This window comes from Syngnathoides biaculeatus, chromosome 9 (genome assembly GCF_019802595.1).
Source record: "Syngnathoides biaculeatus isolate LvHL_M chromosome 9, ASM1980259v1, whole genome shotgun sequence".
In the NCBI taxonomy this organism is placed as follows: Eukaryota; Metazoa; Chordata; class Actinopteri; order Syngnathiformes; family Syngnathidae; genus Syngnathoides; species Syngnathoides biaculeatus.
The window spans coordinates 31,726,813-31,741,349 of NC_084648.1; the positions used below are offsets into that span (position 1 = coordinate 31,726,813).

General features: G+C 41.1%; 1 protein-coding gene across 1 annotated transcript in view; it reads left to right on the forward strand.

The window, feature by feature from the left end:
* Positions 1 to 3,516: 3,516 nt before the first annotated feature.
* LOC133506152 (zeta-sarcoglycan) overlaps positions 3,517 to 14,537 on the forward strand; it is a 188,332-nt gene continuing 177,311 nt past the window's right edge. Inside the window, exons 1-2 of the mRNA XM_061829983.1 lie at positions 3,517 to 3,525; positions 6,204 to 6,413. Of these exons, the coding sequence (XP_061685967.1) occupies positions 6,204 to 6,413 (210 nt within the window). The 5' untranslated portion in view covers positions 3,517 to 3,525. The remainder of the gene's footprint in view (positions 3,526 to 6,203; positions 6,414 to 14,537) is intronic.

Genomic DNA, 14,537 nt, shown 5'->3' on the forward strand with positions numbered 1-14,537 from the left:
AGGCAAATAATGCATCTGTGGTACTCTTTCTAGGCATGAAACCATACTGTTGCTTGAAGATACTTACTTCTGTCCTGAGTCTAGCCTCCACTACTCTTTCCCATAACTTCATTGTGTGGCTCATCAACTTTATTCCTCTATAATTCTCACAGCTCTGAACATCGCCTTTGTTCTTAAAAATGGGAACTAGAACACTTTTCCTCCATTCTTCAGGCATCTTTTCGCCCGCTAGTATTCTGTTGAATAAGTTGGTCAAAAAATCCACAGCCATCTCTCCAAATTGCTTCCATACCTCTACCGGTATGTCATCATGACCAACTGCCTTTCCATTTTTCATCCTTTGTAGTGCCTTTCTGACTTCCCCCTTAGTAATCATTTCCACTTTCTGGTCCTTCACTCTTGCCTCTTCAACTCTTCCTTCTCAAAATATTCTTTCCATCTATTTAGCACACTACTGGCACCAGTCAACACATTTCCATCTCTATCCTTAATCACCCTAACCTGCTGCACATCCTTCCCATCTCTATCCCTCTGTCTGGCCAATATCCTCAAGATCCTTTTCTCCTTCTTTCGTGTCCAACCTGGTGTACATGTCGTCATATGCCTCTTGTTTAGCCTTTGCCACCTCTACCTTTGCCCCACGTCACATCTCGATGTACTCCTTTCTCCTCTCCTCAGTCCTCTCAGTATCCCACTTCTTCTTTGCTAATCTCTTTCCTTGCATGACTCCCTGTATTTTGGGGTTCCACCACCAAGTCTCCTTATCCCCTTTCCTACCAGATGACACACCAAGTACTCTCCTGCCTGTCTCTCTGATCACTTTGGCTGTCGTCGTCCAGTCTTCCTGGAGCTTCGGTTGTCCATCGAGAGCCTGTCTCACCTCTTTCCGGAAGGTTCCACAACATTCTTCCTTTCTCAGCTTCCACCACCTGGTTCTCTGCTCTACCTTTGTCTTAATCTTCCTACCCACCATCAGAGTCATCCTACACACTACCATCCTATGATGTCGAGCTACACTCTCCCCTACCACTACTTTACAATCAGTAACCTCCTTCAGAATACATCGTCGGCACAAAATATAATCTACCTGCGTGGTTTTACCTCCGCTCTTGTAGGTCACTATATGTTCCTCCCTCTTCTGGAAATAAGTGTTCACGACAGCCATCTCCATCCTTTTTGCAAAGTCCACCACCATCTGTCCCTCAAAGTTCCTTTCCTGGATGCCGTACTTACCCATCACTTCTTCATCGCCCCTGTTTCCTTTACCAATATGTCCATTACAATCTGCACCAATCACAACTCTCTCGCTGTCTGGGATGCTCAGAACTACTTCATTTAGTTCCTTCCGGAATTTCTCTTTCAACTCTAGGTCACATCCTACCTGTGGGGCATAGCTGCTAACCACATTATACATAACACCCTCAATTTCAAATTTTAGTCTCATCACTCGATCTGATACTCTTTTCACCTCCAAGACATTCTTAGCCAGCTCTTCCTTTAAAATAACCCCTACTCCATTTCTCTTCCCATCTACTCCGTGGGAGAGTAATTTAAACCCTGCTCCCAAACTTCTAGCCTTACTACCTTTCCACCTCCTCCCTTGGATGCACAGAATATCAACCTTTCTCCTGATCATCATGTCAACCAACTCCTGAGCTTTTCCTGTCATAGTCCCAACATTCAAAGTCCCTACACTGAGTTGTAGGCTCTGTGCATTCCTCTTTTTCTTTTGACGCTGGATCCGGTTTCCTCCTCTTCTTTGTCTTCGACCCACAGTAGCTGAATTTCCACTGACGCCCTGCAGGTTAGCAGTGCCGGGGGCAGGCGTTGTTAACCCGGCCCACGACCGATCCGGTATGGGATTCTTTAGATGAACGCTCATATTTGTTTGGCACAGTTTTTACACTGGATGCCCTTCCTGACGCAACCCTCTGCATTTATCCGGGCTTGGCACTGGCCTACAGATTGCACTGGTTTGTGCTCCCCATAGGGCTGCATTTGCATGTTCAACTGTACTTTTATTTTTTTTTTAATCATACTGTAGATGTCTGCTTTGTTAACAATACTTTTTCAGTGGTGTTAATTTTATTTGTTTTTTGGATCTTCAAGAATGTCTTTGAAAAAGATACCCATTTTTTTTCCTTAAGAACGATAATGGATTGTAACTAATTACCTGAATCGATACTTAGTAATGCTCATGCATGGATAATAAAGAGTTAACTGCTGAACCCATTTGACCATGTATTTAATCAAAGCAACAGCCCTGAGGCACGTAATTAGTCTATCACATAATTTAAAGTGTAGTGTAGTTCATTGCACAATGGTCTTGTGTTATTTTGAGACCGTTTCTTTCCAGTGGTTAGCGTTCCATTATAGTGGCAGGTGGTTGCACCACAATTTTCTCCACATCCTTGCATCTGTTCACTCAAGCTACAGTATGTCAAATTCATTTCTATGCATTTCTAAATAGCATGCAATTTTTGTTTTAAAATCATATACATCATGTACATATACAGCCAATGCCACTGAAATAACGGTAATAGTGCTCTCTCCCTCTGTCATTTATGTTCATCCTTCCTGTAGCATATATCAGGTTCAGATAAAATCTCGAGAAATTTGCGTCAAGAAAAACCAGAAGTTAGACCTCTGTGTCTACTTCTGGTGTGAATGAACTTTAGAAGAACATAATCCCATTGCATTTGTCTAATGTACAGCTGTCTACTTGTTTTATGTTGATAAACCTTAGTACAAGTGACGACAAACCTCTATCAATCCCTGTACTTTAGAAGGCTCGCCAAATGGATGGTCAGCGATTGTCGGCAGGTCAAAGAAGATTCGGCCAGGCAAAGCCCATTTTAACTTTCCTCCTCACCTTGTGGTGAAGAGTGGGGCTATTGGGCTGGGAGCCAGTGTCTTCGGCAGAGCAAGAAACGAGAGAACAGAACAAAAGCCTTTGGTCTTTTGTACCAAGAAAAAGACTACCGTATTGCCCCAAAAGGCAAAAGAGGGAAGAACAGAACACACCTCTATTGAATTTCATTCTAGAATTGTCTGTGGTCTAAAACCAGTGGATCTAAATTAAGATATCCAATCCCAGTTTTTGCATTGTTTCACACAGCATGGTTAATCTAACCAATGAGTGTTTCAATTTTTTTTTTTGGGTGGGTAAGTAAACGTAATGTCTGTTATGAACATTTTCGTGTTGTCTGGGGTAAAAGCAGTCATATTATTTGGTTGGTAAACAAAACTGGCAGCGGACCTGAAAGAAATTAGTGACTTCTTCTTCTTCTTCTTTTCCTTTTGGCTTGTCCCGTTAGGGGTCGCCACAGCGTGTCATCTTTTGCCATCTTAGCCTATCTCCTGCATCTTCCTCTCTAACCCCAACTGCCCTCATGTCTTCCCTCACCACATCCATAAACCTTCTCTTTTGTCTTCCTCTCACTCTTTTGCCTGGGAGCTCCATCCTCAGCATCCTTCTACCAATATACTCACTCTCTCGCCTCTGAAGATGTCCAAACCATCGAAGTCTGCTCTCTCGAATCTTGTCTCCAAAACATCCAGCTTTGGCTGTCCCTCTAATGAGCTCATTTCTAATCCTATCCAACCTGCTCACTCCGAGCGAGAACCTCAACATCTTCATTTCTGCCACCTCCAGTTCAGATTCCTGTTGTTTCTTCAGTGCCACCGTCTCTAATCCGTACATCATGGCCGGCCTCACCACTGTTTTATAAACTTTGCCCTTCATCCTAGCAGACACTCTTCTGTCACATAACACACCAGACACCTTTCGCCAGCTGTTCCAACCTGCTTGGACCCGTTTCTTCACTTCCTGACCACACTCTCCATTGCTCTGTATTGTTGACCCCAAATATTTGAAGTCGTCCACCCTCGCTATCTCTTCTCCCTGTAGCCTCACTTTTCCCCCTCTACTTTTCTCATTCACGCACATATATTCTGTTTTACTTCGGCTAATCTTCATTCCTCTCCTTTCCAGTGCATGTCTCCATCTTTCCAATTGTTCCTCTGCGTGCTCCCTGCTTTCACTGCATATGACAATATCATCTGCGAACATCATGGTCCAAGGGGATTCCAGTCTAACCTCATCTGTCAGCCTATCCATTACCACTGCAAACAGGAAGGGGCTCAGAGCTGATCCCTGATGCAGTCCCACCTCCACCTTAAATTCCTCTGTCACACCTAAGGCACACCTCACCATTGTTCTGCTGCCATCATACATGTCCTGTACTATTTTAACATACTTCTCTACTTCATTTCCACTTCCTGGTCCTTCACTCTTGCCTCTTCAACTCTTCCTTCTCTGTCATTTTCTTCATTCATCAACTTCTCAAAGTATTCTTTCCATCTATTTAGCACACTACCGGCACCAGTCAACACATTTCCATCTCTATCCTTAATCACCCTAACCTTCTGCACATCCTTCCCATCTCTATCCCTCTGTCTGGCCAACCTGTAGAGATCCTTTTCTCCTTCTTTCGTGTCCAACCTGGTGTACATGTCTTCATATGCCTCTTGTTTAGCCTTTGCCACCTCTACCTTTGCCCTACGTCGCATCTCGATGTACTCCTTTCGCCTCTCCTCAGTCCTCTCAGTATCCCACTTCTTCTTCGCTAATCTCTTTCCTTGTATGACTCCCTGTATTTTGGGGTTCCACCACCAAGTCTCCTTCTCCCCTTTCCTACCAGATGACACACCAAGTACTCTCCTGCCTGTCTCTCTGATCACCTTGGCTGTCGTTGTCCAGTCTTCCGGGAGCTTCGGTTGTCCATCGAGAGCCTGTCTCACCTCTTTCCGGAAGGCCGCACAACATTCTTCCTTTCTCAGCTTCCACCACATGGTTCTCTGCTCTACCTTTGTCTTCTTAATCTTCCTACCCACCACCAGAGTCATCCTACATACTACCATCCTATGCTGTCGAGCTACACTCTCCCCTACCACTACTTTACAGTCAGTAACCTCCTTCAGATTACATCGTCTGCACAAAATATAATCTACCTGCGTGGTTCTACCGCCGCTCTTGTAGGTCACTATATGTTCCTCCCTCTTCTGGAAATAAGTGTTCACTACAGCCATCTCCATCCTTTTTGCAAAGTCCACCACCATCTGCCCTTCAAAGTTCCTTTTCTGGATGCCGTACTTACCCAAAAGAAATTAGTGACATTATCATAATATACACTGGGAGCATTTGTGCAAAGTTTTAAAATATCAAAACACACATTTAGTGTGGTAAAACTCTGCAATTGCAAGGTTGGAGTGACTCATAAACATAATGGTCCCAGAGCAATATATAATTGTTGATAGTCAGAAGGCACAAATGCGGAGGTTATCAGCTTGTGGGGGTGCCGTCAATATTTGTTCCATAAGGCATATTTGCTGCATTCCTGTCTGTGTTTTGACTGCATGTATGGAATTTTCATTTGTCTTTTCTTCCCGACAGTCTCACCCATAAACAAGATACCTACTAAAAACAGGAATTGTCAAAATAAATGGCCAGTGATATATTTTTGTCCAAACCCTATCTTTATCATCAACTTGTCTTATTGCTGGACCCAACGGACTGCCACACTGGGCGGCTGTCCATATCCCACATATAAAAAAAAATCTCCACAAAATAAAGATGCCTGATGATCTTTGTGTTTCACCAAAATATGAGATTTGCAAACATCATCCTTTTGGAAAACAATTTCCAACTTTGCCTATTTTTTCTGACTTTACAAGCCAAACTGGTAACTGAATCATAATCAATTTGTTTATTTTCTACACTTTAAGTTGGAAATAATGTCTTGTTTTACAGATAAAGAGTGGATATTTTAATTAATTAATTGAAAAAAAATTACAGGTTAGTTGATTTTTAAAATCATTAGTTCCACCCCTAGATCAGATCAAATCACACTGTAATCAGAAAATGTCTTTATCTTTAAACTTGGTGCAGCAGCATGAGGCTGATTGTCCAACAAAACATTTTTCTATGCTGTGTTTTGAGAAACTATAAATGAAGGTGTTTGTGGTCGAGGCAGCTCATGTTTAGCATACAGTTCTTGAGTGTAATGTACAATATCTCCACTTATTGTACGAATAAACCCAGTTGAGGTTTTTGTTGTTGTTGTTGTTTCCTAATGCTTATGGCAATGCATACAATATTTCACAACCCTGTTAAACAAACATTACATATTTGCCTCTTTCAGATGACTCAGGAGCAGTATATCCTGGCAGCACAGCCCAACTCTCTGCACCAACGGGGGTCGTCGGTATGCGGAGCCCAGATGTACCACGCGGTGGGAATCTACGGCTGGAGGAAGAGATGCTTGTATTTCTTTATTCTCCTCCTTGTTGTCACCATGATTGTCAACCTGGCTCTAACCATCTGGATACTCAAAGTCATGAATTTCACTCCGGTAAGAGGCGACTTGAATGTGTGTCATTAAAGTGGTAAAATATTATATGGTTCAGTGCTCCTGAGGGAGTATATGTGAGGAACGGTCTTAGGGGTGGTTTAAAAGGGTGTCAGGTAAAAGAAATGTCCCACTATTTGTAAACCAACCAAAATGTTCTGTAAAATTATGGTACAAATACTTGGCCCTTTTCTTCTCACGACACAACTGCTGTATTCTTTTAGCTGTTGTTTCTCAATGGTATGGATCAATTCCTGCTCTTATTGTTCAATAGTTTACATTTTCAGACTATCCAAATCATGCCATTGTCCACAAGGACATCAGTAGAAAAAGATTCAAGTAATTCTGGATTTAACAACTAAAGTATGTGATCTGGAATTGCTGCGGCAATTATTACATGCCAGCGTTCTATCAAAATAATTTTGATCCAATTGTAGGAAAAGCAGATTTTATACATCATAAACCCTCGCCAATCAGAATGGGATCGCCTCCTCTGAAGCTCTTCTCTATAAACATGTCATCCAAGGGTTACTGCACCCAAGCAACCAATATCCTATATCGCCTCAAGGCGCCCAAGACTAAATCTTGATGGGCTGCATGCAAATGCTGCAGCATTTCACCAAGTTTGTTTCAATATATATGTGAATGTAAGAGGGGCAGTAAAAATAAAAAAAAAAATAAAAGTAAGGAAGGATGCAGCTAGAAACTATTTATGGCTGCGGGAAGGCAGCCAGCACAAGGTATAAATAGCCTATGAAATATCCTCTGCTATAACTGTGTGAAAAACAATATGGAAAACCATAAGACTGAAGTCATAAAGGCAAGAGGCAAGAAAAGAGAAAGAAACAATAAACACAATTCAATGTGGAATAAGTAAAGCATGACATGAATACCTTAAAGTGCAAGCAATAAACAACTTTTCATCATTAGCAGAAATATATGGATTATAATACAAGAACCCCAGATTTACACTTTAAGGCACACAATATGTTTATCATCAATATCTACACGTCATCACTGTCAAGAATATATACTTTTTATATTTTCCACATTAACATGTCTTGATTTGGCGGGGGGAGATGGAAGGAAAGGCAAAACGTGGAGGAACCAATTGCAAGGATGCAGGGAGGCAAGTCAGGGATATCAATTTTTTTTTTAATTTCTAAAAAAGGCAATCATGGATTGAGGTGGTTATGCTAAATTAGCAAAGGTCCAACCAACTTAATTAAAAATAACAAAGAAAATCTTAGGAACAAAACATACAACAAAGACATGACTAGTTCTATAACTAACAACTTCGACATTTGAGACTGACATACTACAATGACAATAAACCGACAAGAACTGAAAGAAACCAGGGAACTTAATACAGACCAATTGAGGATACAACGAGTAGCACCTGAAAAAGACACGACTGACTGCAGGGGGCCGATTGATTGACACAAGGTAAAAGGTTGATGAGAATTGGTGGACATTTTAATTAAATGAGCACACAAGACAGGAAAGCATGAAGAAAAAACAAGCACAACCCAAACCACAACACAGACCATGGCAGATTTAAATGGTTTCCAAAAATAAAAACTTAAAGACTGCCTAAAACTGGAAAAAAAAACAAGTAAAGCTTATAGAGTCCAAGAAGTCTCAGCTTCAGCAACTACAACTGCAACTATATTTAATAAGAATCATCTTTATTGTCATTAAAATGCCTGCATACATACTTGGTGGAGCACACTGGAGTATGGGTCAGTTTAAGGGCCCAGGGAGCAGTTTGGAGTTATCGGTATCTTTCTCAGGGACCCTACAGCCGTGGAGCTGGGAAGAATACTATGAAATATTAGAATGCTTTTTTTGTGGCCAGTGGGATTGAAGATGGAGATAAGCAAAGACCTATACTCCTCAGTGTGGTGAGTGTGTTGACATACAGTTCAATACGGAGCCTCCTCAACTCGGGAAAAAGAACAAAACACCAAGCTTAACAACATCTGGTGTTACTACTGAAGAACCATTTTGACTCCAAAACCTAGTGAAATATTATAAAGATACAAGTCTGATTCTCACAGTCACAAAACAAATGAATAAGTAATGGATTATTTAGCAGAGTGACCGAGGCTGACAAGGTACTGTAACTACTATGATACATTTCAGTAGCAGTTAAGTCACAGGATCGTGTGTGGAATCAATGATGTGGGAATTCAAAGATAACTCCTCGCAGAAGCAATTTTAACTTGGAAGAAAGTATTTGCCATTACATTAGCTGCTAAAACAACAAATATAAATGTGCAGGATCTACAAGACCAGAGAGCCAAAGAAAATTGCTTCCAGGTAAACAAGGGGTCGCACGCCAGTGGCACATGGAAAAACACGGCAAATGAGTGCTGTCGTTGCAAGGTAATTTCAAACAAGAAAAATATCATACTTGTGGAAAAGGTGGGGCATATAGCTATGGCTGGGAGGAAGAAAAGTAAACTGAACGAAGGAAATTGGAAATCTGATGATGTGAAAAAGGAACAGAGGAGTTACTGTGCACATAAGGTTCAAGAGCAGCCAAAGGTCAGTGAAAATGACAGCTCAGAGGATGGCCCTTTCAACTTAAAATGCATGAAATTCAAGTTAGGGGCTATGACTGAATGTGGATCCATACACTGAGCGCAAGGAACTAAATGGAGAAAGTGTTCTTTTTGAGATAGACGCAGAAATCAGCCTTTCAGTAACGAATAAAAAGACATTTAAATCAACATGGAAAAAAGACCCAAACCCTTCGGAGCACTCCAGTTCAAATAAAGTTGGGGACCTATACAGGCGACCCAGTAGAAGTTTTTGGTTCACTTCAGGGTGAGGTTATGGTTAAAGGTCATTGTAACTAGAACAAGGTCGAATCCAAACACAAATGTCACCATATGTAGTATATACAGTAAAGGCTGAAAAAATGTCATCAAAGAAAAAAATTGTAATAGGTTTTGTGTCAACATGAGGATGTGTCCAAAGAGGAGAACCAAAGCTGTCATGTGAAAGAAAATGCTGTTCATTTGTTTTGGCCAAGGTCAATTCATTTTGGTATGAGAGCAAAAGTGGACAAGGATCTTGACAGATTGATAAAACTGGAAATTACCAAACCTGTGAAATGTTCAAAATGGGTCGCCGCAGTTGTACCCCAAAATGAAACCAGTTGGAACCATCACATTGGATGAGGATTTGAATTTTACGGTAAATAAACACTAACTTTTCTATAGCAGTACTCCAAACCTTGAGTGAATTATCTGTTCACAGCACTCAGAAAAGTTCAGCATTTCTTCAAAGGATATCAACAAATACTCATGGATGAAAGCTTAAAAAAATACCTTACAGTGAACACACGCAGAGGATTGTTCATATACAACAGAGTCCATGTGGCCTCAGCTCTGGCCATGTTCCAAATAGCAAAACAAATTATGTGGAATTACACTACTTGCAGTGTGTTTGGGTAACATATTGGTCAGTTGTTTGGACAAAGCTGATCACTTGAAAAACCTGCACATGGTGTGAGCTAATCTGAAATGAGTTGGACTTTTCCTTCTCAGAAAAAGTAGGCCTCCTTTCAGGATGAAGTAGAGTACCTCTGGTACAGAGTGGATCTTCAAGGACTTCATCCCCTAAAGAAAAAATTCCAAGCCATCTACGAGGCCCCACGCACAAAGAAATGTCACACAATTGAAGTTATTCTTGGGGCTACTAAACATTTACAAAAAATTTGTTTCAATCTTGGCAACTTTTTTCTTGCAGCATTACATGAAGTGTTTAAACATATGAGTTGGATGTGGAACACAGAGAAAAATGCATCCTTCAAAAGAGAGAAAGACTTGACACATCTTATGTACTAGAGCACAACTCAGCGGATCATGAAGTAAGTTCTGTCAGGTAACACATCACCTTAGAAAGTGGAAGCAATATTATCACACCTCATGGAATATGGAAGGGAGAAGCCACATGGGCTTGTCTCACGCATGTTGCAGCCTGCTGAGAAACGATACAACTATAAAAAGAAGTACTTGCAGTCATGTTGGGCCTGTAAAGGTTTCATTAATACCTGTACAGACACACCTTCACTGTCTTTATGGATCACACGCTACCTTTACAATGAGATAAAGCCGAGTCCATAAATGGGATCACTTTGAGTGCAAAGGTGAGCTATTTGCATCAGTGCTTGTGCATGTGCAATACAGTATAGTTTACAAAACAGAAAATACCAAGCAAATGCATATTCATTGTCCAAACTGACAGTCCCCTTCAAATTAAGGAAGGAGGAGAGGGCTAAAGTCCTGATGGTGAATGTATTGGATGAGCCATTAATCAATGTAAAACAAATTGACTTGGACTGCTTAAGAAGTGACTGTGTCCCAAGTTATACCTCGTCAAAGTTTGGCGTGCTGAAATAGATCCCTACCTCCAGCCTTTCCAGATGAGAAAAATGAAGCTCACCATCAGACATGGCGGTGCTCTCTGGGGAGCATGCATTGTTATTCCAACCACATGAAGAGTGAAATTTATTAGATTACCACAACAAATACACACCACAAAGACAAAAATTAAAGCCTTGGGCCGATCATGCGTATGGTGCCCAGGAATGAACAAGGACGTCGAAAGTCCAGAACATGCATGTCACAAAAGTTAATCTTTCCATATAGCTCCGGTCCAGGCCCCATGACACCCGTTGGAAACGTTCGAGTGACCCTGGTCAAGGATTCAGGATTCATAATCAGTCTGACGAAAAAAATTTAAGGGCTTTTTAGGGGCATTCTTAGGGGCTGACACGAAAAATTTAGGGCCGACACAGAAAAAATTTAGGGCCAACACGAAAAATTTAGGCCCATCGTGGGAAATCAAGAGTAAGGAAAAAAGACTCCCCCAATGGTGCCATCAACCGTTCTTGGTTCATCAAATGTTCAAGTACCTCAGTACCTATGACAGTGATCACCTGTCAACCCTTGTGGTAGTTCTCATTGATATGACCATTGCCAATATCTTCACTTAACAGTCTACAGAAAAACAGATTCTAACTACACTTGCAATTATATACACAAATGTCTTCTACTGATGTCTGTCTCAGCACCCCTACTCTAGCTCCTTGAGCCGACCCAGTGCCTCCTCTATTTGTTGCTGCAGAGGTGCCAAAGTGGCTCTCTTGTCCTTTGCTCTGCCTCTGAGTGCATTGGCCTCGGTGATAAACCTCAGATTCCTCTTTTCTTCTGCCTCCTCACACAGCCTGTCAGCCTTCTCAATAAGCGTAGATATGTCAGTCTCTATTCTGGCTTTTTTGGTTTTGAGGCAGTAGAGATGAAAAGTGGGCAGCGATGCCAAAAGTATCCAAGTACGAAGTCTTCCTTTCCCCACAGTGGTAGTTTTTAGGAATGTCACTGTCTGGGAACATGACTGCAAACACTTTCAAATTATTTTCGCAAGATTTGTAACTGTAATGGCTGCAGATCACTTTTAAAGTCCACATGATCTCTGCCTTTAACGAGTCCATCTTTGTGTATTGAACTACGTTCATAAAGCCTGACTACTGGCTGGTTGAAATCGATGACTGGACAACTGTAGGTGCGTATGCACTTCCAGTACCACTGGCTGAAGTTGATGCTTCACTATCTTGATATTTTAGAAACAGATTCATACTAACGGAAGATGAGAGCGTCTTCACCAAATCAGCGTGTCTCCTGTTTTTCCGGTGCGACTCCAGCGCTTTGACGCCCATCTTTTCAAGCTGGTAACTCTGCTTGCACAGATGGCAGTAAAACATGTGCCGATCTTTTGGATCTCGACGAACCCAGCTCCCAAACTCCTTACTTTCAACCCTAGCATCTTGAAAAATGCACTTCTAAAAGAACTACGCCACGTCCTAACGAAGACGAAGTGAAATGCCTTCTCAAAACAAACAATGGAATATCGACAAGATTGCGACTAGTTGTTAACACGGTGACTTCCGTTGACAATTTTCGGCTGTTTTGGACGCCAGATGGATCGCTATTTTTTTTAAATAATTTTTTTTTTTTTTTTAGGGAGAATTTTTAGAGGTCCTCCCTTTGATTTTTTTTAAGGCCTTTTTAGGGGCTTGACCGGTTTTCGCGGATTTTTAAGGACTTTTAGGAGCCCCTAAATGCACCTTCGAAAATGTAGGGGTTTTTAGGGCCTTTAGGGCGGCGTGCGAACCCTGGATTTATGCGGCCTATGCCGGACCTTTCCTTAAAGGAACGTTTCAAGTGTTAGTGAACACAATGCCGTGGGCATTATCTGTATCCTCCAACACAGAGCTGATAACGTTCCCACCAATCCACAGGCCAAAGAGAGAGAGAGACCACCAATATGTGCAGGAAGTCCTCCAAACCTGTGGTAATCCTAGCTGGTCATTTGTAACATATGTATGCAGTGTATAAGAGAGAAAAGAGTGACTTCAATGTTGTCATTGTCATGTCGTATGTATCTGGTCTGTCTGAGAAGCTCAGAATATTTCACCAAGACAACATTCTGGTACACTTCAAATATGGGAACACTCTGAGACAATTGCTGGCACACCTCAAAGACAGGACACATCACACACAGAAATAGAATCCGATGTATGTGGCCAAGTGCTGTGAGGAATGCACAGATAGTACATACATTGGAGAAACCAAGGAACCACTAAGCAGACCCATGACACAAGAGAGATGGGTAAACTCCTCAGGTCAAGACTCAGCTGTCTACCTGCACATCTAAGAGGAACAGCACTCTTCTGAGGATGCAAATGTATACATTCTAGACAGAGAAGACAGATGGTTTGAAAGATACATGAGGTAGGTCAAATACACAAAGGTGCAAAATTCATCCTTCACAGAAATACTGGCTAGTGCATCCTAAGCCTTGGTGGATGAAATGAATCCACAATTTCCTCTAGGACATAGAGTCCAGATGTGATCGATTCAATGGCCTGAGAATATAGTATCAATACGGGAAAAAAAATGCAATTGGGTCAATACGATAATAGCATACACATCCAAATGGCCTCCTATCAAATATAACCTATTTGTGGAATACTGTATATGGAATATTTAAATAATACACATTTAAAATGTCCAAAACATTGCAAAAAAACAGTGGGGTTAATTTTGACTCCACTTATAAATCAAAGTGTTAAAGATGTACAGTATGGCATACATGTTCAGCATCTCACTTTGAGCATCTGGCTTCTTAGTCCATAGAGACCCATTGATCAGTTTTACTACTCACTATAGTAAACGTAAATGGATGATGAGCTGGCAGCCTGGTGTTGGAACTGAGTACCTAGTTTCTCAAACGCTTGGGTTTAGACTTTTAGAATTTGCTCCTGCTATTGTTATACAAGAAACATTTCCAGGTACTGTAGAGCTTTGCAGTTTTCTATTTATTCTGGAATGGAAACTGTACACAAAGTAAAATAGAGAATGAACAAATAAACAAATGGGTATTTTACGTCCAGGCTCACAATGTTTTTTCCCCCCCTAAAATATACTGATATTTAATAGATAGCAGTAAATTATGGAAATTTGTTTTGTTGGACTTGGTTTAGTTCTGGCTGCAAAGGAAGAGCAAAAAGAGATTTGCTTTTGAAGAGACAGGATTGGCAGTAAACTTTGGTGGAAGGCATTGACATGGGACTCACCCTGTGGTTGAAAGGCAGTGAGTCAGCAAAGATATTCATAAACGTGCATTGTGCCAGCATTTTTTCAGCACCTGCTCATGCTGGGTGCCACTGAAAGCCTGTCGATCCGTGTATACGTGTGTGCCTTCCTCTTTCAAACGTAGCATTTTCTGCGGAAAAATTAATTTTCACCTGACATGCTGTCTATTATGATTGCCCCCTCACGGTTGTGCTACAATTTTGTAGTTTTAAAGCCTCCTCAAAGAAAGTATGGTATCGTGGAAAAAAAGGGAATAGTGTCCGAAAGTGTAATGAATTAGAAACTTTTATCGGTATTCTTGATTTGTACATGTAATTTTCTACAAAACAGTTTGGAGTTGTAAATTAAGATTAGAGTCAAAGTGGACTCAATTAATAACAGCGACCAGTGTGAATTTTAGCTTTCAAATAACTTTTTGTTCAGCAAGACATGTCTATAATAATATTTTTAGTATATATGA